The sequence below is a fragment of the Nuphar pumila genome, chromosome 13, assembly GCF_984573655.1.
Source record: "Nuphar pumila chromosome 13, dmNupPumi1.hap1.1, whole genome shotgun sequence".
NCBI classification, from domain to species: domain Eukaryota; kingdom Viridiplantae; phylum Streptophyta; class Magnoliopsida; order Nymphaeales; family Nymphaeaceae; genus Nuphar; species Nuphar pumila.
This window is the reverse complement of record NC_143261.1, coordinates 64,248,382-64,274,425: the sequence shown is the minus strand read 5'-3', so window position 1 is coordinate 64,274,425 and position 26,044 is coordinate 64,248,382. Positions and strand designations below refer to the sequence as shown.

Genomic DNA, 26,044 nt, shown 5'->3' with positions numbered 1-26,044 from the left:
TCCATATAAGACAAGATTAGCTTCCTCTTATTCAAGAGGTCTTAGCTCAGGTTTGCATGAAAGTGACTAAATTAAGGTCTCAAAATGAAGCAAAAGAAACTAAGGACAACGTATTGGCCGTTTTAAAACCGGGTGCCAATACTCATATATACAAACCCCTATACTTTTATAAGAACAATAACTATGGAAAGAATCATTGTATTAAGGAAATGGAAGAAAAAAATGAGACATTTTTTGCCATAATTGTGGGAATCGGGATATATTAAACCATTTTGTTCAAAATTCAAGAACAAAAATAAAAAGAAGGTTGCTTCGGTTAATACTTTACAAGTTGACCAAGATTCTTCAAGTAAATCAATTTCAAACATGTCTCTTCCTCAACTTGTTTAGGCATTGCAACCTCTACTTAAAAGGACAATCCGTGACAGGTGCTGTTGTCTCCTCCTCTTGTCCTCCCGGTATAACTTCTTGGCTTTTAGATTCAGGTGCATAATTTCATATGATATATGATAAGTCTATACTTTCCAATTGTAGAAGATCTAATAGTAAAAGAAATGTTTGCACTGTCGACAAAACCTCTCTTGATATTAATGAAATTGAAAATTTTGAAAAATGTCCTAGTTTTAGTATTCCTTAAATAAGATTTGTTCTAAAACTAAATTTAAATTTACTTTCTGTGTCTCAAATCACTAATCATGGATGTAGAGTCTCCTTCACTTCTAACCAATGCTTAATACATGATCTCTAGTTCGGGAGGTAGATTTGAGAAGGGCATAAAGAAGGAGACTTGTACTATATGAATCAGTTGAAAATTCCTATCAAGACTTTTTTGCCTTAATGTTAAAAAATTGGATAAAGTTTTATGTCATCAAATACTAGAACATCCTAGTATGTATAAATTATCCAATATTTCTCATCTGAGGATCTTTTATAATGAACAAATCTCTTGTACCGATTGTATTCTTGCAAAAATGAAATCAATTCCATATCAAGTGAGGTCTTTCTCTACTACTAAATCGCTTGAATTAATTCATTTTGATGTTTGAGGTCTTGCTCTTGTTGCCTCTAAAGGAGGATACACTTATTATGTTACTTTTGTGGATGATTACTCTCGCTATACTTGAATATATTTTCTCAAACATAAACATGAAGTATTTAAGAATTTTTAAAATTTTCATAAGTTAGTGACAAATCTTTTAAAGTCCAATATATTTATTTTTTGTTCTAACTCAAGGGGTGAATACATGTCTAATGACTTTCAAAAATATCTAAGAGAAAATGAAATACTTCTTCAAAGGTCATGTGCTAATATACCACAGCAAAATGGTTTGGCCAAAAGAAAGCATCAACACATAATAGAGACCACTAGAACTCTTCTCATATCTAAAAGTGTTGCCAAATATTTTTGGGCTAAAGCAACTCTCACCTCCGTATATCTTATAAATGTTAAAATGTAATAAACATTTGTAATATATTTAGCTGCATAGTCTAGTTAGTTTGTAATTATGATTAGGTTGTCTTTTTTACTTTTTGGACTTTAGTGCTTTTTGACCCAGTCAAAAAGCACTTGTATCATTAGAGTCCTTTTGTACTTTAGTGCTTTTTGACCAAGTCAAAAAGCACTTATTTCATTAGAGTTGTTGGACCCCCAACAACTCTATTAAGAGCCATTGGGAGTCCAACGACTCCCTCTTGGCTCCCTATTGTGAGCATTATAAATATGGGGTAAAACCCCTTTGTACAATATACTTTTGTGTGGGCTTTATCCCACTTTAATGAGACATTTTTCACTCTTTTGTGTGTGCACTCTTTTGAGTATTTTGGTTTTTGTAAGTGTGTTGTATGAACCATTGTGTTCATTGTGAAAGATCATTTGTGAGCTTCTTTTTGAAGTTCCGTTTGTGAGCTTCCTCTTCTTACATGGTATCAGAGTAACAGTTGTGATCAAGTCATTTATCTTGGTGCATTGGGAAGCGTGGCACTCAGGTTTTGAAGGATAAGAGATGTTCTTCACCAAGTATATATAAAAGTGTGATCAAGCAATGCTTGAAGGTGTGTTCGTATCTATCATTCGTGGTAGGGTACATCTCCTTTCTCTACTCTTATTATTTTTCTTTCTTTTCCTTATTAAAACCTTGTAAAATGGATGACAATAATAATGTCACCATTAAACCCATCAAGCTTAATGATTCAAACTACGTCACATGGGCTTCAATTATGAAGCACCTCATATGGGAAAAGGGGTTGTGGGGATTAGTAGATGAAACCGGCTCGGAACCTAAATTAATCCTCACAAAGATCGAATGTGAGAAAAAAATACCTCTTACGGAGGTAGAAAAGACTATAACCATTACTATTTACGAGAAAAAGTGGAAAGAATGGAGAATGAGACACGCCAAGATTATGTCTTGGCTCATAAGTAATGTGAATATAAAAAAATGTTCAAGTCTTGCAAGTTTAAACATGCAAATGATGCTTGGGACTATCTAAAGAGAACGTATTCTCTTAAAGACATTGCACATGTGTGCAAGCTACAACATCAAGTTCGGAATATGGTTCAAGGGGATAAAAGCATTAAAGAATACTATAATGGCTTGTCCGAGTTATGGAAAGAGTTAGCTCTTCTCGAACAAAAGTGGCATTGTCCACAAGACATCAAACTCTGCCAAAATCAAATGAATAGGGAGCACTTTTTTCAATTTGTCAATGAACTAAGATCGGATTTTGAAGCTACCAAGTCCATTCCTCTTCATCGAGGAAAGGTTTCTTCAATTGAAGATACGATAGAAGAATTGAGCATGGAGGAAAATTGGCTCAAAAGTAGAATTGCCAAAAGTGATGATGACTCGGTTCTAGCCGTATCTAGATCGGGAAAATCATGTTCGCACTTACAAACCTTCAAACTATAGAAGAACGAATGACGAAAATGATTTTGAGAAGAAAAAAGTAATTTGTTACTACTGTCGTGAGCCAGGACATGTAAAAACTTACTGTTCAAAACTGAAGAAACCATATGAAAAGAAGGTTGCCTTTATCAGACCTTCATAAGAATCCAACGAATCTTCTATTGGAAGCATGTCTCTCGAACAACTAGTGGAGACACTTCAACCACTGCTCAAGGGGGCGTCTTCCTCTACTGGAGTCGTGGTTTCTTCCATTAGTACCTCAAATTCAGGTAAATCTCTTTGGCTTCTTGACTCAGGTGCTTCTTTTCATATGATCCCAAATATTAATATTTTATCTAAATGTCATAACTGAAATAGGTCAAATGTGTTTATTGTTGATGGAACATCTCTTGAAATTAAAGGAAGAGGAAATTTTGAAAACTCTAAAAGGTTTTGTATTCCACAAGTTAGATATATTCTTAAACTCAATTTAAACCTTTTATTTGTTTCACAATTAACTGACCATGGATGTAATGTTTCCTTCTCTTCTCGTGAATGTCGAGTGCAGGATCATCAGTGAGGGAAGCTGATTGGGGAAGGCCATAGAGAAGGAGGCTTGTACTACATGGATTTTTTGGATATACCTAAGAATACATTATGTTGTAGTATTCAAAAAGTTGACTTAGGCTTATGACACAAGAGACTTGGACACCCTAGTGTATCCAAGCTCCAGTTATTTCCAAAGATGGAAATTTTTTGTAATTTTGAGACCTTTAAACGTGAAAAGTGTATTTTGGGCAAAATGAAAAGACTACCATTTCAAGAGAAAACCTTTGTCTCTTCTCGATTACTAGAATTAATATACTCAGATGTGTGGGGCCCCACACCTATTAGCTCAAAAAGTGGCTTCATTTATTATGTAATTTTCGTAGATGATTTCACAAGAGACACTTGGATGTATTTTCTTAAACACAAATTTGAAGTCTTTTCACACTTTCAAATATTTCATCAGTTAGTTAAAAATCAATTCAAGGATGATATTTCAAATTTTTACACTAATTGAGGGGGAGAATTTTTGTCCAAAGAATTTAAGGATTACTTAAACTTGCATGGTATTATACATAAAAAATCATGCCCGTATACTCCTCAAAAAAATGAGTTAGCAGAAAGAAAGAATAGGCACGTCATAGAAACAACAAAAATCATACTTATCACACATCAAGTACCAAAGTTTTTTTGGGCCGAAGCCACGTTAACCGCAATTTATGTTATCAACATGATGCCATCATCTTCCTTAAACAATATATCTTCGGTTGAAAAACTTTTTAAACAAATCCCAGATTACTCCAGGTTAAGAGTTTTTGGGTGCAAATGCTTTATTTTTTCGAACAAAAATGATAAATTCTCTCCTCGTGCTATTTCATGTGCTTTTTTAGGATATGCAAGTCACCAAAAAGGCTATAGATGCTTTGATCTCAAAACTAGAAAATTATACGTCTCAAGGAATGTATCCTTCTTGGAAAAAGAAAGTTTTTTTTTGAAAACGTGAACTCTAAGGAAATAGATGAATATTCTTTTCTATTGGATCTAGTTCCAAAAATTGTTGAAGATGATATCGCAACAAATCCAGAAGAACAACTCGATATGACAAATTCAGAAGCTCTTAATCCTTCTTCTTGCATTCAGTACTCTACGCGAGGTAATTTAGATACACCTTGTGCTCTCGAAAAATACACTAAAGAACAGGAACAAATACTCACTATGCAGTCATCGAGAGTCTCTAAAGTTCCCAGAAAAATTGTGTCGTACAAGTCTTTTTCACCAAAGTATCAAGCCTCTATTGCATTAATACATTCCTATATAGAACCCTCTAACTATGATACATTAAAAGAGCAATCTAAATGGGTCAAAGCAATGTCAGTAGATTTAAGAGCCTCAGAAAAAGCAAATACTTGGACTATCCAAAATCTTCCATCCGGAAAAAAGCTTATCGGATGTAGGTGGGTGTACAAAGTAAAAACCAAGAGTGATGATACTCTTGAAAGGTTTAAGGCTCGTTTAGTTGCCAAAGGCTATTCCCAAGAATATGAAATAGATTATGAAAAAACATTTGCTCCAGTTGCTATAATGACCACAGTTAGGATCCTGATAGTCCTAGCATCTTCAAAGAAATAACATATATATCAAATGGATGTTAAAAACACATTCCTCAATGAGAACCTAGTTGAAGAAGTATATATGGAACCACCACCTGGTACTAATATTCTCAAAGGAAAGACTCTTCGATTAAACAAAGCATTATATGGACTTAAGCAAGCCACAAAGGCTTGGTATGATAAATTTAGCCAAGTTATGATTGATTTTGGTTTTCAATTTTGTCTTACTGATACTGTGTTGTTTGTTAAAAATTCTAATTCTGGTATCATCATTCTTCTTCTCTATGTAGACGACATGATCATCACTGGAAGTGATAAGCAGGAAGTTGCTAACATTAAAAAATTTCTCAAAACACATTTTAAAATGAGTGATTTGGGTTTTTTAAAATTTTTCTTTGGCATAGAAGTTGCTCATTCTTCCAGAGGCTATTTGCTGACTTAGTCTAAATTTGCCTTGGATATTATTGGCAAGTTTGGTATTACGGACGAAAAGAAGGCTGACACTTCTGAAGTTGTAAACATCAAAATAAAGATTGGTGATGGAGAACCACTTGAAAATCCAACACCTTACAGACAACTTGTTGGGGCACTGTCTTATCTCTCTATTACCAGACCAGACATTACACATGTCGTCCACACAGTGAGTCAATTTCAGCATGCTCCTACCACTGTTCATGTGGGAGCTGTGTTACGCATTATTTGATATATCAAAACTTTAATTTTTCGAGAACTTTTTTATTTGCTTCCTCCTTTGATTTAACTGCTTATACCGATGCGGATTGAGGAGGTGATCCCAATGATCGACACTCAACTACTGCATTTTGTGTGCTTTTAGGTGAATCATTAATTTCATGGAGATGTAAGAAACAACAAAAAGTCTCTCGTCAACTGGCGATGACTACAACCACTATGAAAGTGGTCTGGCTAAGGCGTCTGCTTCATGACATGGGTGTTGAAAGTACAGGAGCATCAAGACTATGCTGTGATAACAAAAGTTCTATTTATATTGCCAACAAGTGGACATTCCACAAACGCACCAAACATATCGAAATGGATTGTTACTACGTACGAGAGGAGTTCCTTCATGACACCATTGATCTATCATATGATACCTCAGAATATCAACTGACAGATTTCTTTACCAAAACCTCTCACTTCTCCTCGATTTCACTTTCTCTTGGACAAACTTTCGGTTATTAACCGTAAGTTTGAGGGAGTGTTAAAATGTAATAAACATTTGTAATATATTTAGCTGCATAGTCTAGTTAGTTTATAATTAGGATTAGGTTGCCTTTTTTACTTTTTGGACTTTAGTGTTTTTTGACCAAGTCAAAAAGCACTTGTATCATTAGAGTCTTTTTAGACTCTAGTGCTTTTTGACTAAGTCAAAAAGCACTTATTTCATTAGAGTCGTTGGACCCCCAACGGCTCTATTAAGAGTCATTGGGAGTCCAACGACTCCCTCTTGGCTCCCTATTGTGAGCATTTTAAATATGGGGTAAAACCCTTTTGTACAATATACTTTTGTGTGGGCTTTATTCCACTTTAATGAGAAATATTTTTCACTCTTTTGTGTGTGCACTCTTTTGAGTCAAATGATTGACCTTGATTTTCTCAGAATTTTCTTAGGGATTGAGGTTGCATGTTCCCCTCGAGGGTATCTTCAAATTTGCAGCTGAAATTATTGATAGGTTTGAAATAATTGATGACAAAAAAGTAGATACTCCAGAGGTGATAAATCCAAAGATGAAGATTGATGATGGAGAATCTCTACATGATCCTATTCCATATCGACAGTTGATTGGAGCATTAACATATTTGACTATTACCAGACCAAACATAGCGCATGCAGTTCATACGGCCAGTCAATTTTAACATTCTCCTATCACTGTGCACATGAGTGCTGTGATGCGTATTATTAGATATTTAAAAAATTTTGCTTCTAAAAGATTATTTTTATCTTCATCTTCTCTTAATTTAATTGCTTATTTTTATTCTAACTGGTGGGCGACCCAAATGACAGACGCTCAACTACTGGTTTTTGTGTTTTTGTAGGAGATTCTCTGACTTCATAGAAATGTAAAAAGTAACAGAAAGTATTTCTCCCCTCCACAAAAGTTGAATATCGAGCTATGAAAACTACTGCAACTGAAATTGTATGGTTGAGGTGTCTTCTTAAAGATATGGGAGTATTCGTGACAGCCATCCAGACTATATTGTGATAACAAGAGTGTCATTTACATTGCTGAAAATCACACCTTTCATGAGTGGACTAAACATATTGAGATGGACTGGTACTATGTGCGTGAAGAATTTTTGAAGAAGTCTATTTCATTGCCGTATATAACTTTAAAATATCAACTTTTAGACTTCTTCACAAAAGCCTTGCCTTCCCCAAGGTTCTATTTCCTGGTGGACAAACTTTTGGTGATCCCACCGTAAGTTTGAGGGTGAGTGTTAAATGTAAACATATATGTATATATTGATAAAAATCGTGGGTTCCTTCTCTCATACACAAGGTGAGGGGAGAATACGTGAGAGCTACAAAATCCTCAACTGGAGGCTGCGGTATTGACTATCCATTAAGTATAAGGTGTTACAATTACTAGGGTACGAAAATACCCATTACACAACAAGAGAAATTTACAATATGTCATGAATGAACATGTGCTTAAATATGTAATTAAGTAAACTTGAATTGGGTTTGGATAGGATCCAAACCCAGTCGTGAATGGAGATTTCTTTTCATATATATGTTTATATTTACAGTTTTGTACATTCCTGTATATTCGTAGTTTAAGGGTATTTTGGTCTTTTCACATGTACAAACAGAAATAAGTATTTTTCTATTTTTATTGTAATTATTCCCTGCCTCATGAGTTTTTTGGGAATGTTAATAGAGTCGTTGCCGTTGGGTAGGTCCCAACGGCTCTCTAGGAGCCTCTTGTGTATGTAAAAGGGGTCTACCCAGAGTTGCCACTTGAGGAAGCGGGAGCGGGAAGCGGGAGCGAGAAGCGAGGTACTTTCAAAAATGTAGGAAGCGGGGAAGCGTGGGACCACTTAGAAGAAAATTATGAATCGTCTCGGAAGCGACCTAGGAAGCGAACCGGAAGCGAGAACCAGAAGCGAGGGGGAAGCGAAAAAATGAAAAAAATGGGGAAGCGTGGGGGAAGCGCGCTTCCCATAAATGGGAAGCGCGTTTCTCATAAAAGGAAAACGCGCTTCCCAAAAAAGGGGACGCTTCCCTTCACGCTTCGGAAGCGCGACGTTTCGCGCTTCCGAAGCGCGCTTCCCCTTTACCCTAGGCGCTTCCGGTAACTCTGGGTCTACCCCTTCTCTCATTTGTAACTCTCTGTAGGGGATTATTCCCCAATAATATTCTTTTTTATGAGTGTTCTCAGCCCTTAGTGGCTCATTCTTGTATTTTCGTGTATTGACCCATAAGAGGTCATATTCTTTTGCCCATAAGTGGCACATCAAGACATATACTTTCTGTTCGTGACATGCTGTACTCAGTAATTGTCAATTTCCAATCTACTCTTCTCTCTGTGAATATGTGCATTTGTTTGTTTTCAATACTTTTTGGCTCATCCTTAAGAGCCAGTCCAAGGAATGGTTCTGAGTCATGCTTGAAGGTGCCCTCCATATAAGTCACAAACTTGAACACTTTCGAAAATGCATGCAGCGTTGATGTTGATTAAGCTAGCTCTCCCCAATGCATACAGCTCCTGTGTCATTTACTTTAATAGTCAAATTCAGCCAGAAAATTTCTCTACCTATATTTAAGTTGCCATATGTATAGTAAAACGACCATGAACTAATGCAAATGGCCCTTGTAATGCAGCCCAACCCCATACTGAATGAATAGGGCCTAACAGTCAATGTATTGTTTTACTTGCGGAACCAGATGAAGGCAAAGAATGTATTGCTGTTAAACCATTGTGTTGAATATACTCCTGAATCTTCCTGTGTTTTAGATGCTTTCATGTTCAAAAAGTTGATGGAAGTTTATCTGTGTTTGGTAGAGTAGAACACACTTATTTGTTTCTGTTGATTCTAGAATAGGTGAATCAGTATCTTGGTTGATAATTTTAGTACTCGGAAGGAACTAAATTTGTGCTTTCTTGACTGCAGTTGTAAGCGCATGTTGGGGTTGGTTTTTATAAACTGAATGCATATTTTTTTAATTCTGTTGCTTTCCTGGATGTTTCTGCAGTCTTGTTGTACTGGGAAATTACACGGAATTTGAAAGGGCTGTGCTATGGCTTGGTGAGAACATTAACTTTGATGTTGATGCTCGTATAAGTCTATTTGAGGTGTGTATCTGGATTTTCTCCTCACAATGTTGTGATTTAATCCATGTAGAACTGTAGACAGATTAAGTGATGGTGATAATTATCTCTAGCCTTTTACAATTTTAATCGGTGATATATATGTTGATTCAGCGCAAGTAGGAACTATTTTGTGGTATTGTGTTGTTTATTAATTTTAACTTCCAAATAGGAAATATTTTGAGGTACTGTGCTTTTACTGGTTACTAATTTTAATTTACCCATGAGATTTTTTCAGTGCAACATACGAGTTCTTGGTGGACTTGTCTCTGCCCACATCCTTGCAACTGATTATATGGATAAGCTGGTCCAAGGAAAGTATGATAACCAATTATTACGTCTGGCTGTTGACTTAGGGGAACGCTTTCTGTCAGCATTCAATACTCCGACTGGCCTCCCATATGCATGGATTAATCTGAAGGTATATGATGAAGGCATTCCTAAGTTGAAGGACTTCATTTGTGAGAGTATCTTTTATAAGGGAGCTTTAAAGTTTCACAACTTGGTAGAGGAAAGAGAAATATTATCTCTATGATGATAATGCTACAGTATATGTGTACATTTTTCAAACAAACATGCCATTCATGAAGATTGTGTGAAAAATACTATGTGAAACTTTATGTGATGGATCATGGAACTGCCAATGCTTGCCATATTATCAATTTGAACAATAGTTCAACTGTCTAAAATGTTTAAAATGTATATCTTCTCAATCATATGTATACTATTTTTATAATTTTCTTAAGTTTGCCTTTTTTCAACTTCTGATCTAGTTATCTGTTTTTTCTTTTGTAGCACCTGGAAATGTTAATGGTTGAACAACCAGGTGACTGCATTACACTAGACCACTTGATAGGCTTTCTTTCTTGCCAAGCCTTTTGTAATGATGTTAACCTGAAGTGGGAACCTCACAGTTGACAGATTTATTTAGTTATCTTCCGTTCAATGTTGTTAAAACTTAAAACAAACCAATGGATGGTTGAACCTTATGTTGGAGCCAAAGGAACTTTCTAGCTATGTTCTTTTCTTTGTACTATAGTATAACTACAATAATTCATGACTAAGAAGTGCAGGTCTTATCTGTTTGGCTTGGGAATATACTGGAGGATTAGACCCCGAGTGCTATGCCTGCTGCACATACAAATAGGTTTTTCTTTTTGTTATGCTTTAGCATCATTCATCTTCTGGGTATTGAGTATCCTAAGGAGCATGGATCAATTTTTGCCTGTTTATGCCAGAGTATGATTGTTAAAGCAAGTGAAACTCTAGCTGTGAATGGTGACTCTTCAAGCAAGTTGAAGTACTAAATGCTCTGTTTTCCATCAAGTCAAGACAGAGATTAGACAAGATAGATGACTAGGTTGCAAGGAACTATATGCATTTTCCCCTTTAACACGTCATTATATTTGCAAAAAACCTGTTTGTTCTTTCAGAGGCCATATTTTCATATTATTAAGAAATGCTGAGATAACTATGCATTGAAAAGGGATTATGAGGTAAAGAGAAGATAATTAAGAGTCATGCAAAGAATGGAAAGCAAAAGATTGGGGTGATGCTATATCATTCTTCTAGCAATGTAACTTAGGTGATGCCTTTAGCATTATTTAGACTTGAGATTGCTTAATCTGGCTAACCTAGAATCAAAGCGGTTATCTACTATCATTCTTATTCTAGACGGACTCTTTACCTAAATGGATCAGCCACTATCACTATGATCGTTGGTTCTTTTGTAGTGGCTATGTAGTTATTTTCAAGGGAAGCATTTGGACATGCCATCCGGTCTGTTGATTTTTTGTGGAAATATCTTTGCTTCGAAGTTGAGTTAACATCCATTTATTAGGCCATGGAAATCTTCTTCTTTGCAGTTGGTCAATGGTGAATGGTCTCCCTCTAGGGGAGTGTACCTAATACAGATTTCTGAAAGAATCTGGCATATTTCCCTCATATAGATCTTCCTTAAGAGACATCTTTCCTGCCTTGGATGAAACTGCTTCAAAACAATTTCCTTGTATCATGTGTTGGTATGGTAATCACCTCAAGTGTTCATCATAGTCCAACTTCAGTCAATTTTGCTCTATAACTTGAGATGAATTCCAAATACAGAAGGGAACTTACAATGAAAAATTCATAATATTTCTCTTTTATTAGGTAATTCTTTTTCAGACATGTACTGTCTTTTTGAACAGTTGTGATTACATGTTTGATTGACGATGTTGCATGTTATCACTTACATGATGAGGTATACAGTGTTAATTTATTGATCTGATTTATGTTGTTATCCATGTTTCTCTAAGCCAATGCTTTTGCAATTAGCTGATCTGAGGTTCTGCCATTGGCAGCACGGAGTAATGGAGAATGAGACAACAGAGACTAGCACATCAGGCTGTGGTGAGACAGAAAATTATAATTTAATCACAACGTGAAAATATTTTTGTCTTACTGTTTTCCATTTGTTACATATGGAAATTTAGGATCTCTCATCCTTGAAATGGGTGCTTTGTCAAGATTAACGGGGGACCCTAGATATGAAGCGGCTGCTTTACGTGCTCTTCGCAAGTTATGGAGCATAAGGAGTTCTTTGAATCTGGTAGGGACTACGCTAGATGTACTAACTGGGGAATGGATCGAATATTCAACTGGAATTGGAGCTGGTATGCATTGCTGATGCTTTTCATTTCATTTTTGGTAGACTTAATTGTTCCCATATCTAAATAAGCATATGGTCTTGGTTTATTTTCTTTGGTGGCTTTATCAATTCTAAAAATTCCATCTTGTCAAATTTCTATTCAGATTTATTGCATTGTAAATTTGTTTCTACAATGGTGTATTTTGCACTTTGATCTTTCTTGTCATGTATTGGGCTAAATTTTTCACTTATAAATGTGTTAACACACTCTTATTTTGAGTCGTTAATGATACATTGTAGGCGTTGATTCATTTTATGAGTATCTTCTTAAAGCTCACATTCTTTTTGGGCGAGACGAATTCTGGGACATGTTCCATTCTGCTTATGTTGCTGCTCAGAAGTACTTCCGTCATGGACCATGGTGAAGCTCTATCTGTTAACTTCATCTTTCAGAGTGATCATTCTGGTTTAGCATTTTGTTATTTTCTTTACTCATTGAGCAATACGGATCTGATAATGGCTTTCTTCTATGGTTGAATTCTATTTAGTTTGTTCTATGCAAAAGGCTGTAATGTTTTCTTTCAGAGAACATATGTTTTTCACAATATCCATGTGGTTACTCACTGAAGGGATTTGATTCGATAACTTGAAGGATTACTTATCCATGGCCGGAAATGGTGTATATTGGAAAATGGCTTCCAGGAAATATAAAGCTGCATAATAGTAAAAAACGTGCTGCATTAGCAATCCAAACCTGTACATGTACAATAATTATTATATTACATAAACAGATTCTGACACACACACACATGCACGCTCACACACACACATAAACACACTCAACACCCACCATATGCCCAGGGCCAACTTTCTGTTACATGGTCTACAAAGAATGTTGTTGACGTCTCTGTGCTGTTTGTTTTGTCTGAGGAAGCTAAAATCATTTCTCTATTTTCATTTTTTATCAACATTAGGCCACTCTTTTTATTTATCTTTTATCATCCTTATCTTTAGTATCTGAGGTCTTATTTCTTTTTTTTTCAAGGACAAGTTCATTAGAATTTGTTAGAGGAGAAAGTAAATTGAGGACAACAAAATGCTAGGAAGTCAACCTTCCAAAAAATAACTTGTCAAGACCAAGCCCTGGCTTGGCATAAACATATTGTATCTATTTTTGTTCTACTGCTATGTTTAAGAATTTTTTGTGGGAACACATGGTGACTCCTGTTACTGCATATCCTCGTATGATTCTTGTGTGTTACATATTCAACTTTGTTCAGCCCACAAGAGCTCCGCTCATCTGGTAGGGGTGACTTGTGAACGTCACGAAGTTGACGCGATGTCACGAGTTCAAAACCCATAGGTGGCATCCCTTGCCACATGGTCGAAGATGGGTGTACTCCCTGGTGGGCACGGGGTCTTCAAGGGTTTTACCAACCGGAGGTCAGCCAATGTGTGGTCGGTGATCCAGGGGCAAGGGGGGGGGGGAGTCCCTTGGATTGTCAAAAAAAAAAAATCAACTTTCTTCAGCCAGTTCCATTCTCCTCAAGTTTGGCCATATTTAATATTCTATCAGTTTTTCGCATTTCTTAATATTATTGATGTCATTCCTCTGAACAGTCCATTGTCTCTGTACTCAAACATAGCAAATCAACATCATGCTTCTGAACTTCCTGTCATGTGTCTATCCATTGTAAAATCGTGATTAAGAGGATTTTCTAATTTGTGATGTCTGCTATATCTACTACTGCATCTAGTGTAGAATGGAAACCATAGCATTTTGGTTTTGGAATTAGGTTACAAATCTTCATTTTAGAAAGGCATTGAGAAGTTTCAAGCTTTTGCATTGGTGATGTTCCTGGCTTTCTGCTCATATTGGTAGTGGACACAAGCTATAAATCATGATACTGCCGAATGCATTTTGTTATGGAACTTTTTCAGCTTTGGTTTTAATATCTGTTATGCAGTTCCGCATATTCATGGTTGGTACTTGTTTCAGGTACCATGAAGCTGATATGAAGACAGGAAAAACAACTTATTCGCAACTTACAAGCCTTCAAGCTTTTTGGCCTGGTATTCAGGCCAGTAAATCTGAACCTAAACCTTTTTATTGGTAATCTGCTGAGAGTTGAATCCTTAAATGTTTTTGACCCTCTTATGCTTTATCATGATCAGATTCTGATTGGCGATGTTGCAGCTGCCAATTCAACACATCGTGAGTTTTTTCATCTGTGGAAGAGGTTTGGGGTGCTTCCAGAAAGGTACCTCAAAACTTTAGCTTCTCAGTTGTACTTCAGAAAAAAAAATTCATGTTTCTTAGATGTTAAATTTATTCTTATTTTTTTATTTACTTATTTATTGTTTTATATTGTTTTCCTCTATTGTATTTACGCTAGTATTTGTGAAAGTATCTTCAATAAGATACTATGATCAAGACTTCAATATTCTTGATAACAAACACGTGCACACATGCACAATAAGAACACTTAGAGCACTTATGCATAAAAGCACAACTCACAAAATATCACAAATGCACAAAGGCATAAAAATGAATAACAAACTTTATAAATCACTTGGGCTTTGACACAAAGCCATGTTCATACAATAGAGGGAATACCTCTTTTTACAGAGGAGGTGGAAGCCTTGGAGGGGCTCCACTTCTAGTCGTTGGAGCCCCTCCAACGGTCATAAATGTGACCGTTGGAAGGGGCCCAACGACTAGATGGTGCCCCCCTCCAAGGTGTACACTACCTTTTACAAAATAAAAAGAAAATAAAGAATAAAAAGAAAGATAATTACAACATATTCGAAAAAAGAATATGTGCAAAATGACTAAACTACCCCTATGACTATTATAAAAAATAAATATATATACTTTATATATATGTAGGTAGGTACATATACATATATATGAAATATATATGTGCATTTATCTTCCTATATATATAATATATATAATTACATTGATTTGATATTACAATTTAACACCCCTCCTCAAACTTAGGGCATGATGGCCAAAAGTTTGCCAAGAAGGAAGTTGAACCGCGGAGAACACAGTGCTTTGGTGAAGAAATCTGCCAACTGATATTCTGAAGTGACATACGGAAGTTCTATGATTCCTTTCAGATAGGCTTTCCGAACATAGTGACAGTCCATCTCAATGTATTTAGTCCGCTCATGAAACATATGATTTTTGACAATATATATTGTAACGCCCCAAAATTTCAAACTTGTAAACCTTTCAGAAAAACAGACAAGAGACTAAAAAGAAATCTCTTTATCTCAGAGATGCTTTATGAAATCAGCGGAAGACTATTCTTTTGTTAATTTTAGAAAGGCAAACTGACAACTTTGGGCGCGTTAGCTAAAAGAACCAAAGTGCACATCCCATGCTACTTACAAACACTTGGAAAAGCCACTTTCATTTAAGAAGTTCTCTAAATAGTACGAAATTCAGATATCTCAAGGAAAATCCGTTACAAAACCCCAAACATCTAGGACGCGAGCTAAGAGCAGGAAGAAGAAAGTCTTGGAGTCATCTTGCTATCGCGCCATCGCCCTTGGTGTACCTAATCATCACCTGTACCTATAGAATGGGTTAGTTTCACGAAAAACTAGTAGGTGCACAAGAGAGACTACAGAAAACTGAATTATGTACATTTAATTCAGTAGGTTACGTAGTTTAAAGCAGATATGCAATCAAACAGGTAAGCAATGCATGTAGGTAAAATAGTGCAAACGTATAAGTAGTACAAGCGAATAATTAGTGCAAGCAAGTCAGTAGTGCAAGCGCGTTAGTGGTGCAAGCGAGTCAGTAGTGCAAGCGAGTCAGTGGTGCAAGCGAGTCAGTAGTGCAAGCGAGTCACACGACCCAACAACCAGTGTGAACAAACTTTATGTTTCGATATTACTGTCCTGCAGGTACGCGCAGGTCAAACGTAGAAACAACTGAGACTAGTTCGGGCGTTTGTTATTCTATATATTTTGAATAACCCGAATAGCTAGTTGAGTTCGCTCCAAAGGGGCGGCTTTAGCCGAGAGAGGATTCTCCAAAGAAGGTAGTGCCACGGATGCATCCAACTTCTGTAGAAGTGTTGAGCTAACTATTGTAGCCCCTTTCCCCTTAACTCCAATGTCTGAGGAGGCCGGATCATTGCCCGTGGGGTGGTTGTTAACAACCTGTCCATTTGAGTTTTGTACCGCTCTGTCCTCTTCCTTGACAGAACAACCAGAAGTGAATTGGTGCGTTAGGGGTTGCTTAACTAACGACCCATCCTATGCTCTGGTCTTTAAACCACTCGAGCATCTTGTCTGTGAAGGCGAATGTGAGGCCATTTATGTGATTACAGCATTGTGCATTAGCACTGTTCGAGGTCGCACGACCGTCTCATCCGATCATTGCAGTACTAGACGTATCGTGCACGACTATAAGTACTCTAGGATGAAGGGGGTATAACTTCTCAATAGAAGCCTCAACAGGAGTGTTTTACAAAGCCGTAATGTTTATCTTTTGAAACAGCAGTACCTTGTGCCAATATTATGCATGCGAGTTTCTAGAATCTCATCCGCTATCGGGGTATCTACATGCCTCGCATGACTCGATACCGGCCTCTATAGACGGAATACAGGTTTCTCAACAGAACCCCTGTTAAGTAGTTCGCTCGAACCCCAACGCGTTTGTAGGACTGCATACTCGAAGAGTCAGGATCCTTGTAAGGTATCCCTCTCCTTAGACGAGTATGTAACACTAGCTCTCCACTCAATTCTCGCCGCAAGAGAGAGAGTGGTAAATGCCCCTTGCATCCTCCACGAGGATGCCTTTAAGGCATACACAAAGAGCAAGAACCTGCACAACATCAGTAATAGCAAGGCAATACCAACACATATGCAAAAGCAAGAGCCTAGGCGTAGAGCGCGATGACAAGGTAAAGGCGGTAAACAGAAGTACAACGCTAAACCTCGACGCGATGCGTGACGGCAAGTAAAAACTGTAAGCAGGAGTGCAACGCAAGATCTCGACGCGATGCGCGACGACAAGTAAAAACTGTAAGAAGGTAAAGGACAAGGATCACGAATCCACGTCCTTGAGTGAAGTGCATACTTGTATAAATATATATATATTTGTATATATATATATTCATTTAATGATCATTTTTAGTTTATTGAACTTAATTCAATTATCCAAGTCTTCCCGTACAATCTTCCCCTACCTTGGAGAGTTACGAGCTTGCTGGCGTCTGCGAATGTACACGATTGACTGCTCGAGTCGCGGAGCGCGAGTGAGATCCGTCGTAGCTGCAAATATGCGATATTAACATGCAACACAAACAAAAGCAAAAGCAAGGAAAAGACTCGACTTCTCTGATACATAGGACTGGGGCCAACCGTCCCAATTGACTCAAAAAAAAGGATGGGGCAGGGCCAAATGACCCTTGCTGCCAAAAGCGGGATGTAGCCAAAGCGAGCTGATGACTTATGCTTACTAGGAATTCTTCGTTGAAGACCAACAATTACAATGATCTATCCCCATCACGATGTAGTTTCTGAAGATTACCCGGGCCTGTCTGCCAAGGGTATAGGCTCGTGCACAAAGGGTAGGGGGCCATCAGCCCCTGCTGACAAGCAAAAAGGGCAGGGGCCGTAGAACAATAAAAAAGTGGCAGGGGTCTGCAGCCCCTGCTGAAATAAACAGGGCAGGGGCCTATGGCCCCTGCTGGAACAACAAAGAGGGGTAGGGAGGAGGGGGTCGGCCCCTCCCCTGCCGTGACAGAAGCAGGGAGGGGGCTTAGCCCCTCCACTGCAGTAACAGAAGCGGGGAGGGGGATCAGCCCCTCCCCTGTAGCCAGAAGGGCACCGGGAGGGGAATCAGCCCCTCCCGTACCCTGCACGACACAGGGAGGGGCTCCGCCCCTCCCTTGCTAAAAGGGCTCGCAGGGAGGAGGCTTTACCCCTCCCCTGCAACCTAGGGCAGCAGGGAGGTGGCTCAACCCTCCCCTCCCTGCGCAACCGAGAAACAAGGGGGAAAGAGAGGGAGAGAGACGAAAGAGGAGAAGAAAAGGAAAAGAGGGGAGAAGAGGAGGCGACGACGTACCAGGGGGGTTTCGGAGGAAGCTCGCCAGAGAGGAGCTTGTCGCCGGTGGTCGCGGGTTGTCGGGGGTCGACTGTGTCGGTGACAGTCGAGCGAGAGAGAGAAACGGAGAGACAGAGGGAGACGAGTGGGTCGGTGAGGGAGAGAGTCGGGGACGAGAGAGTGAGAGAGAAATTGCAGAGAGCAAGAGGGTAAGGGAGAGAGACGAGAGGGTGAGAGGCGGTGAGGGGGGTTTCGTAACCCTCCTCCTGCCTGTCTCACTGTCTTTTAATGACAGCGAGGGGCGGTGGCCTCGGGTCGGGGCCGGATCCGGCCCATATCAATTAATTTTTTTTTTGAAGTTCTTACATCCTATCCTTCTTAAAAAATAATTTCGTTCTCGAAATTTCTAGTGCATATATTGGTCAAAATACAAGTCAGGGTATTTTTCCCTGATATCAAACTCAGACTCCCATGTACATTCGTTTATTCCATGGTGTTGCCAACGCCTTTTACAAGAGAAATCGTCTTTGATCTGAGCACTTGGTCTCGACGATCAACGGTTGCCACTGGTCTTTCCTCGAACGTCAAGTCTTTTTGGATATCCACATCATTATAATGAATGATGTGTGATAGGTCGTGAACGTATCTTCTCAGCATAGATACGTGGAAGACGTCGTGGATCTGAGCGTACTGAGGAGGCAGCGCAACACGGTAAGCCGCCTCACCGATCCGATCCAGGATCTCAAAAGCTCCGACGAACCGGGGACTCAACTTTTCATTCTTCCCGAAACAAAAAACGCTATTGGTAGGAGATACCTTGACAAAAACCATATCTCCAGTTGAGAACACGCGCTCTCTACGTCGACAATTGGCGTAACACTTCTGCCGACTTTACGCGGTACGCAGACGTTCCCTGATCATGTGCACTTGTTGAGTATAGTGCTGTAGCACTATAAGTGAATCTAGCATTCGTTCACCAACCTCATCCCAGTAAACAGGTGATCAACAAGGCTTCCCGTATAAGGCTTCGTACGGGGCCATACCGATACTCGCATGATAACTATTATTGTATGCAAATTCTGCCAACTCGGTATGAGAGTCCCACTCTCCCTTCCAGTCTAACATGCACGCTCGCAGCATGTCTTCCAAAGTCTGAATCGTGCGTTCAGATTGTCCGTCGGTCTGAGGGTGGAAGGTGGTGCTGAATTTTAGGTTTGTGCCCAAGGACAACTGCAACTGCCCCCAAAACCTGGAGGCGAACCTTGGGTCACGATTGGAGATGATCGATACATAACACCGTGTAATCTCACAATCTCCCTGACATAGAGGTCTGCCAAGCTGTCCAGTGACTGACTGAGCCGAATAGGGAGGAAATGCGCCGATTTAGTGAGTCGATCCACGATCACCCAAATCGCATCGTGCTTCCTCTGCGTCCTCGACAAACCGACGATGAATTCCATCGTGATGTCTTCCCACTTCCATTGAGGAATCTCCATCTGCTGCATCACTCCGCCTGGTCGCTGGTGCTCGATCTTAACCTGTTAGCAAGTCAAGCACTTTGAAACGTACCCGGCTACGTCCCGCTTTATTCCACTCCACCAATATCTGCGCTGCAAATCTTTGAACATCTTCGTGCTGCCCTGGTGGATCGTGTACTTGGACTTGTGGGCTTCAGCGAGAATCTCATCTTTCAAAATAGGATCTTCTGGCACCCAGAGACGATCCTTATGCCATACACCTCCTTCCTCACTCAGACGGAAGGGGGTATCGGCCTGCTGCGCTAGAGCCTTCAGCTTTTCGTACTGCGCATCGATCTTCTGACTGACAAAGGTCTTTGACAATAGCTCAGGTTGAGCTACCATGCTAGAAAGACTGATCAAATCTTGAGTGACCGCAAACGGTTCCCACGATATTAGATCCTCGATCAGCTTCCACCCTGCGAATAGCAAATTAACGGAAACGCTGGGAGACTTGCGGCTCAGAGCGTCGGCCATAACGTTTGCTTTTCCTGGGTGGTAGGACAAGGTAAAGTCATAATCCTTGAGAAATTCCAGCCAACGCCGTTGCCTCATATGCAGCTCCTTCTACGAGAACAAATATTTTAGGCTCTTATGATTTGTAAAAGCCTCAAACCGCTCCCCATACAAATAGTGCCGCCATATCTTTAATGCGAAGACCACCGCTGCTAACTCCAAATCATGAGTTGGATAATTCTTATCATGTATTTTAAGTTGGCGCGATGCATAGGCGATCACTCTATCGTTCTGCATTAAGACGCAACCCAAGCCTGTCTCGGAAACGTGGATGTAAATCACGAAGCCGCCTTGACCCGAAGGTAAGGCCAAAATAGGAGCAGTCGTAAGACGTTCCTTCAACATCTGAAAACTGCTCTCGCACATGTCGTCCTACACGAACTTAGCTTCTTTCTTCAGGAGCCGCGTCAAAGGTAGAGAGATCTTAGAAAAATCCTTGATAAATCTTCGGTAATACCCAGCTAATCTAAGAAAACTTCGAATGTCACGAACATTCCTCGGTTGCTGCCAACTGAGTACGACCTCTACTTTCGCTGGATCCACGGACACACCTTCCTTGGAGATGACATGTCCCAAAAACATGATCTCCTAGAGCCAAAACTCGCACTTAGAGTACTTAGCGAACAAACGCTCCTTTCGCAAGGTTTCGAGAATAACTCTCAAGTGCTCACGATGTTGCTTCCAGCTATCGGAATGCACCAGGATGTCGTGGATGAACACGATCACGAAGGTGTCCAAGAAAGGTTTGAACACTCTATTCATGAGATCCATAAACGCTGCAGGAGCATTGGTGAGTCCGAAGGGCATGATCGTAAATTCGTAATGCCCGTACCTGGTCTGAAAAGTCGTCTTGGAGATATCATCTTCCTTAATTCTGAGTTGATGGTACCCAGATCTAAGGTCAATCTTTGAGAAGATCTTGGCCCTCTGCAACTGGTCGAACAGATCCTCAATGCGTGACAACAGGTACTTATTCTTTATTGTCGCCTGGTTAAGCATCCGATAATCGATGAACAACCACAATGATCCGTCCTTCTTTTTCACGAACAAGATAAGAGCTTCCCAGGGCGAGACACTGGGCAGATGAATCCCTGATCCATCAACTCTTGCAACTGCTTCTTGAGCTCTTCGAGCTCGGCTGACGCCATCCGATATGGAGCCTTAGAAATTGGCAGAGTACCCGACAACAACTCGATGCCGAACTACACCTCTCGAGGTGGAGGAAGGCCTGGCAATTCCTCCGGGAAGACGTCTGAAAAATCTCGAACAACCTCCAAGTCTCTCATCGGGACTCGCGTCGGCTCGGACTGGATGACACTAACCAAAAAGGCAGTGCATCCCTTCCTCAGGTAGCTCTGCGCCTTCAGCGACGAAATCAATTTGCTCACCCGAACGGGTTTCACGATCTTGAATTTCATCTTGGGCATTCTTGGTGGAGATAAGACAATCCTGCTATCTCGGCAGAAAATCTTGGCATGATACTTGTGCAGCCAATCCATGCCCACGATGACATCAAATTCTATCATCACTAGCAGGATAGCACAAGCCGGTAAATGTCGATCTGCCAAGACTACGTCCAACTCTGGTACGTAGGCCGCACAAATAGTATTTTTCCCAATCGGGTTATACACTTCAAGGGTATTATGTAATGGTTTTACAGGTATGTGCAAAAACTCGGCAAAACTTACCGAAATAAAAGGGTGTGTGGCACCACAATAAAAAAGCACAAAGGCCGCTTGGTTAGCGACAAAAAGGGTACCTTGCACTAGGTCGCCCTTGGTCAACTGCTCGGCCTTGGCGGTGTAGACGTGTCCTTACGCCCTCCTCTGACCGCTCGCCTGCGGTTGTGGCATCAAATACTGCTGTTGCTGCTGGGGTGACCGAGGGAGCAGAGGTGCTCCGCTGTTCTGCTTCGAGTCGTCAATTGCCTTTTTGCGGCAATTACGGGCGTAGTGGCCCATCTTGCTACAATACAGGCATCCGCCTGTGTCGAGCGGGCACGCCTGCCCAATGTGAGATCGCTGGCATCTGGGGCATACGATGCCAGCTTGCTGCCTGGCTGAAGGGTTGCCCTGAGGCCGCTGACGCTTCAAAGGAGGATATCGTTTCCTTCCTCCGCTCTTTACAGGAAAGAATGGTCGTTTGCCTGGGTCGCCGGAAGGTGTCTTCGGCTCACCACCCGTAGCGGGTGGCCTCCTGCCCTGAGTACTCTTAGTGCGCTCCCAGGCTTCACTCAGGAGGGTAGCAGCAGCAACTGCTGCAGAGAAGGTCGAGGGCATGCTCGTTAGGACCCGATACATAAGTCCCTCCTTCAGCCTCCGAACAAACTTTCCTGCTCGCTCGCGATCATCCGCGAACAGGTTGGGGCAGTAGGGTTCCAAACTCTGGAATTTGGCGATGTAATTCGTCAAACTCGAATTCCCTGGCTGAGCTCCAAGAACTCCACCTTCTTCTTCTCCCTCGCATGAGGCGGGAAGTAGTTTTCCAAGAAAGCCTTTCTGAAAGCTTCCCAAGGAAGTGGCGAAATTCCCGAAAACTGCAAACCACGGGCCATGTCCCACCAACTGTGGGCATTCTCCTTCAGCCTAAAGGTTTCGAATAATGTCTTCTTGTCATCGGGCACTGACAAGACCTCGAACACTCGTTCCACCTCCTTCACCCAGTTATCTGCCATGTCTGGGTTGGGCTTGCCGTCGAAGGTCGGGGGGTCAAGCTTCAAAAATTTCTCATACGTCAGTGCGGTATGCGGCCTCGGCTAAGGAACGGGCGCTGGTCCCCTTTGGGAGCGAATCTGGTCTCGTATAGCCGCTGCTAAGGAACTTATGGAATCCATCATGAATCCCTGCTGATCTGACCATTCGTCAACAGACCCTTCATTCAAGTTCCTTGCCATCCTTGGAGTAAACAAGGAATACCAATAATTAGAAATTTCAGGAAGCTCAAAACAAGCCAAAAACATAAATACTATTCATGTTTAACATCAGTAGTTTATGAAAACCCAACAATGCTGGTACATAAGCAGAGCGTGTCAAGGCACTTAGCTTAACAATGCAAAATACACCTACTAAGCAAGAGGAAATGTATACTTACAGCGCGATGCAGATGCTCAATGGTCAAGAATCCTTGCTTCCCTTAGCTCTGATACCAAGTTGTAACGCCCCAAAATTTCAAACTTGTAAACCTTTCAGAAAAACAGGCAAGAGATTAAAAAGAAATCTCTTTATCTCAGAGATAAATCAGCGAAAGACTATTCTTTTGTTAATTTCAGAAAGGCAAGCTGACAACTTTGGACGCGTTAGCTAAAAGAATCAAAGCGTACAACCCATGCTACTTACAAACACTTGAAAAAGCCACTTTTATTTAAGAAGTTCTCCAAATAGTAAAAAATTCAGATATCCCAAGGAAAATCCGTTACAAAATCCCAAACATCTAGGATGCGAGCTAAGAGTAGGAAGAAGAAAGTCTTGGAGTCATCTTGCTATCGCGCCATCGCCCTTGGTGTACCTAATCATCACCTGTACCCATAGAATGGGTTAGTTTCGCAAAAAACTAGTAGGTGCACAAGAGAGACTACAGGAAACTGAATTATGTATATTTAATTCAGTAGGTTACGCAGTTTAAACCAGATATGCAGTCAAACAGTTAAGCAATGCACGCAGGTAAAATAGTGCAAACACATAAGTAGTACAAGCGAGTCAGTGGTGCAAGCGTGTCAGTAGTGCAAGTGAGTCACACGACCCAACAACCAGTGTGAATAGACTTTATGTTTCGATATTACTCGCTTGCGGGTATGCGCAGGCAAAACGTAGAAACAACTGAGACTAGTTCGGGCGTCTGTTATTCTATGTATTTTGAATAACCCGAATAGCTAGTTGAGTCAGCTCCAAAGGGGCGGCTTTAGCCGAGAGAGGATTCTCCAAAGAAGGCAGTGCCACGGATGCATCCAACTTCTGTAGAAGTGTTGAGCTAACTATTATAGCCCCTTTTCCCTTAACTCCAATGTCTGAGGAGATCGGATCATTGCCCGTGGTGTGGTTATTAACAACCTGTCCATTGGAGTTTTGTACCGCTCTGTCCTCTCCCTTGACAGAACAACCAAAAGCGAATGAGTGCGTTAGCGGTTGCTTAACTAACGACTCATCTTATGATGTGGTCTTTAAACCACTCGAGCATCTTGCCTGTGAAGGCGAATGTGGGGCCATTTATATGATTACAGCATTATGCATTAGCACTGTTCGAGGTCGCACGACCGTCTCATCCGATCATTGCAGTACTAGACGTATCGTGCACGACTACAAGTACTCTAGGATGAAGCGGGTATAACTCCTCAATAGAAGCCTCAACAGGAGTGTTTTACAAAGACATAATGTTTATCTTTTGAAACAGCAATACCTTGTGCCAATATTATGCATGCGAGTTTCTAGAATCTCATCCGCTATCGGGGTATCTACATGCCTCGCATGACTCGATATCGGCCTCGATAGAAGGAATACAAGTTTCTCAACAGAACCCCTGTTAAGTAGTTCGCTCGAACCCCAACTCGTCTGTAGGACTGCATACTCGAAGAGTCAGGATCCTTGCAAGGTATCCCTCTCTTTAGACGAGTATGTAACACTAGCTCCCCACTCAATTCTCGCCGCAAGAGAGAGTGGTAAATGCCTCTTGCATCCTCCACGAGGATGCCTTTAAGGCATACACAAAGAGCAAGAACCTGCACGTCATCAGTAATAGCAAGGCAATACCAACACATATGCAAAAGCAAGAGCCTAGGCGCAGAGCGCGACGACAAGGTAAAGGCGGTAAGTAGAAGTGCAACGCTAAACCTCGACGCGATGCGTGACAGCAAGTAAAAACTGTAAGCAGGAGTACAATGCAAGATCTCGACGCGATACAGGACGACAAGTAAAAACTGTAAGAAGGTAAAGGGCAAGGATCGCGAATCCGTATCCTTGAATGAAGTGCATACTCGTATAAATATATATATTCATTTAATGATCGTTTTTAGTTTAATTGAACTTAATTCAATTATCCAAGTCTTCCCGTGCAATCTTCCCCTACCTTGGAGAGTTACGAGCTTTCTGGCGTCTGCGAATGTACATGATTGACAGCTCGGGTCGCGGAGCGCGAGTGTGATCCGTCGTAGCTGCAAATATGCGATATTAACATGCAACCCAAACAAAAGCAAAAGCAAGGAGAAGACTTGACTTCTCTGATACATAGGGCTGGGGCCAACCGTCCCAATTGACTCAAAAAAAAGGATGGGGCAGGGCCAAATGACCTTTGCTGCCAAAAGAGGGGTGTAGCCAAAGCGAGCTGATGACTTATGCTTACTAGGAATTCTTCGTTGAAGACCAACAATTACAATGATCTATCCCCATCACGATGTAGTTTTCGAAGATTACCCAGGCCTGTCTGCCAAGGGTATAGGCTCGTGCACAAAGGGCAAGGGGCCATCAGCCTCTGCTGACAAGCAAAAAGGGCAGGGGCCGATGGCCCCTGCTAGAACAATAAAAAAGAGGCAGGGGTCTGCAGCCCCTGCTGAAATAAACAGGACAGGGGTCGATGGCCCCTGTTGGAACAACAAAGAGGGGCAGGGAGGAGGGGCTGGGCCCCTCCCATGCCGTGACAGAAGCAGGTGTTAAATTATGTATATATAAATATATATATACATATACTTATATATATATATACATTAGTATATATATATATATAAGTATATATACGTATATATGTATATATACATAATTATATTTTTTTTTTCTGTTTTGTATAAACCAAAAACCCGATAGGGGTATTTTGGTAATTCCCAAATGTACCTTTTTCTTTTTCACCTTTTTCTCTTTATCCCTTTTTTCTTTTTCCTTTTTTATTTTGTCTTTTTGCTTTTTGGGATCATAAAGGGGCCCCACCCATCTAGTCGTTGGGGCCTCAAGAGTCATATTT

At 40.5% G+C, this 26,044-nt stretch overlaps 1 protein-coding gene across 1 annotated transcript in view; it reads left to right on the top strand.

Moving 5' to 3' along the window:
• Positions 1-26,044, top strand: part of LOC149818522 (alpha-mannosidase I MNS5-like) — an 80,568-nt gene that overhangs the window by 8,517 nt on the left and 46,007 nt on the right. Inside the window, exons 5-11 of the mRNA XM_089986238.1 lie at positions 9,258-9,357; positions 9,611-9,793; positions 11,712-11,760; positions 11,844-12,023; positions 12,299-12,419; positions 13,998-14,083; positions 14,196-14,259. Of these exons, the coding sequence (XP_089842364.1) occupies positions 9,258-9,357; positions 9,611-9,793; positions 11,712-11,760; positions 11,844-12,023; positions 12,299-12,419; positions 13,998-14,083; positions 14,196-14,259 (783 nt within the window). The remainder of the gene's footprint in view (positions 1-9,257; positions 9,358-9,610; positions 9,794-11,711; positions 11,761-11,843; positions 12,024-12,298; positions 12,420-13,997; positions 14,084-14,195; positions 14,260-26,044) is intronic.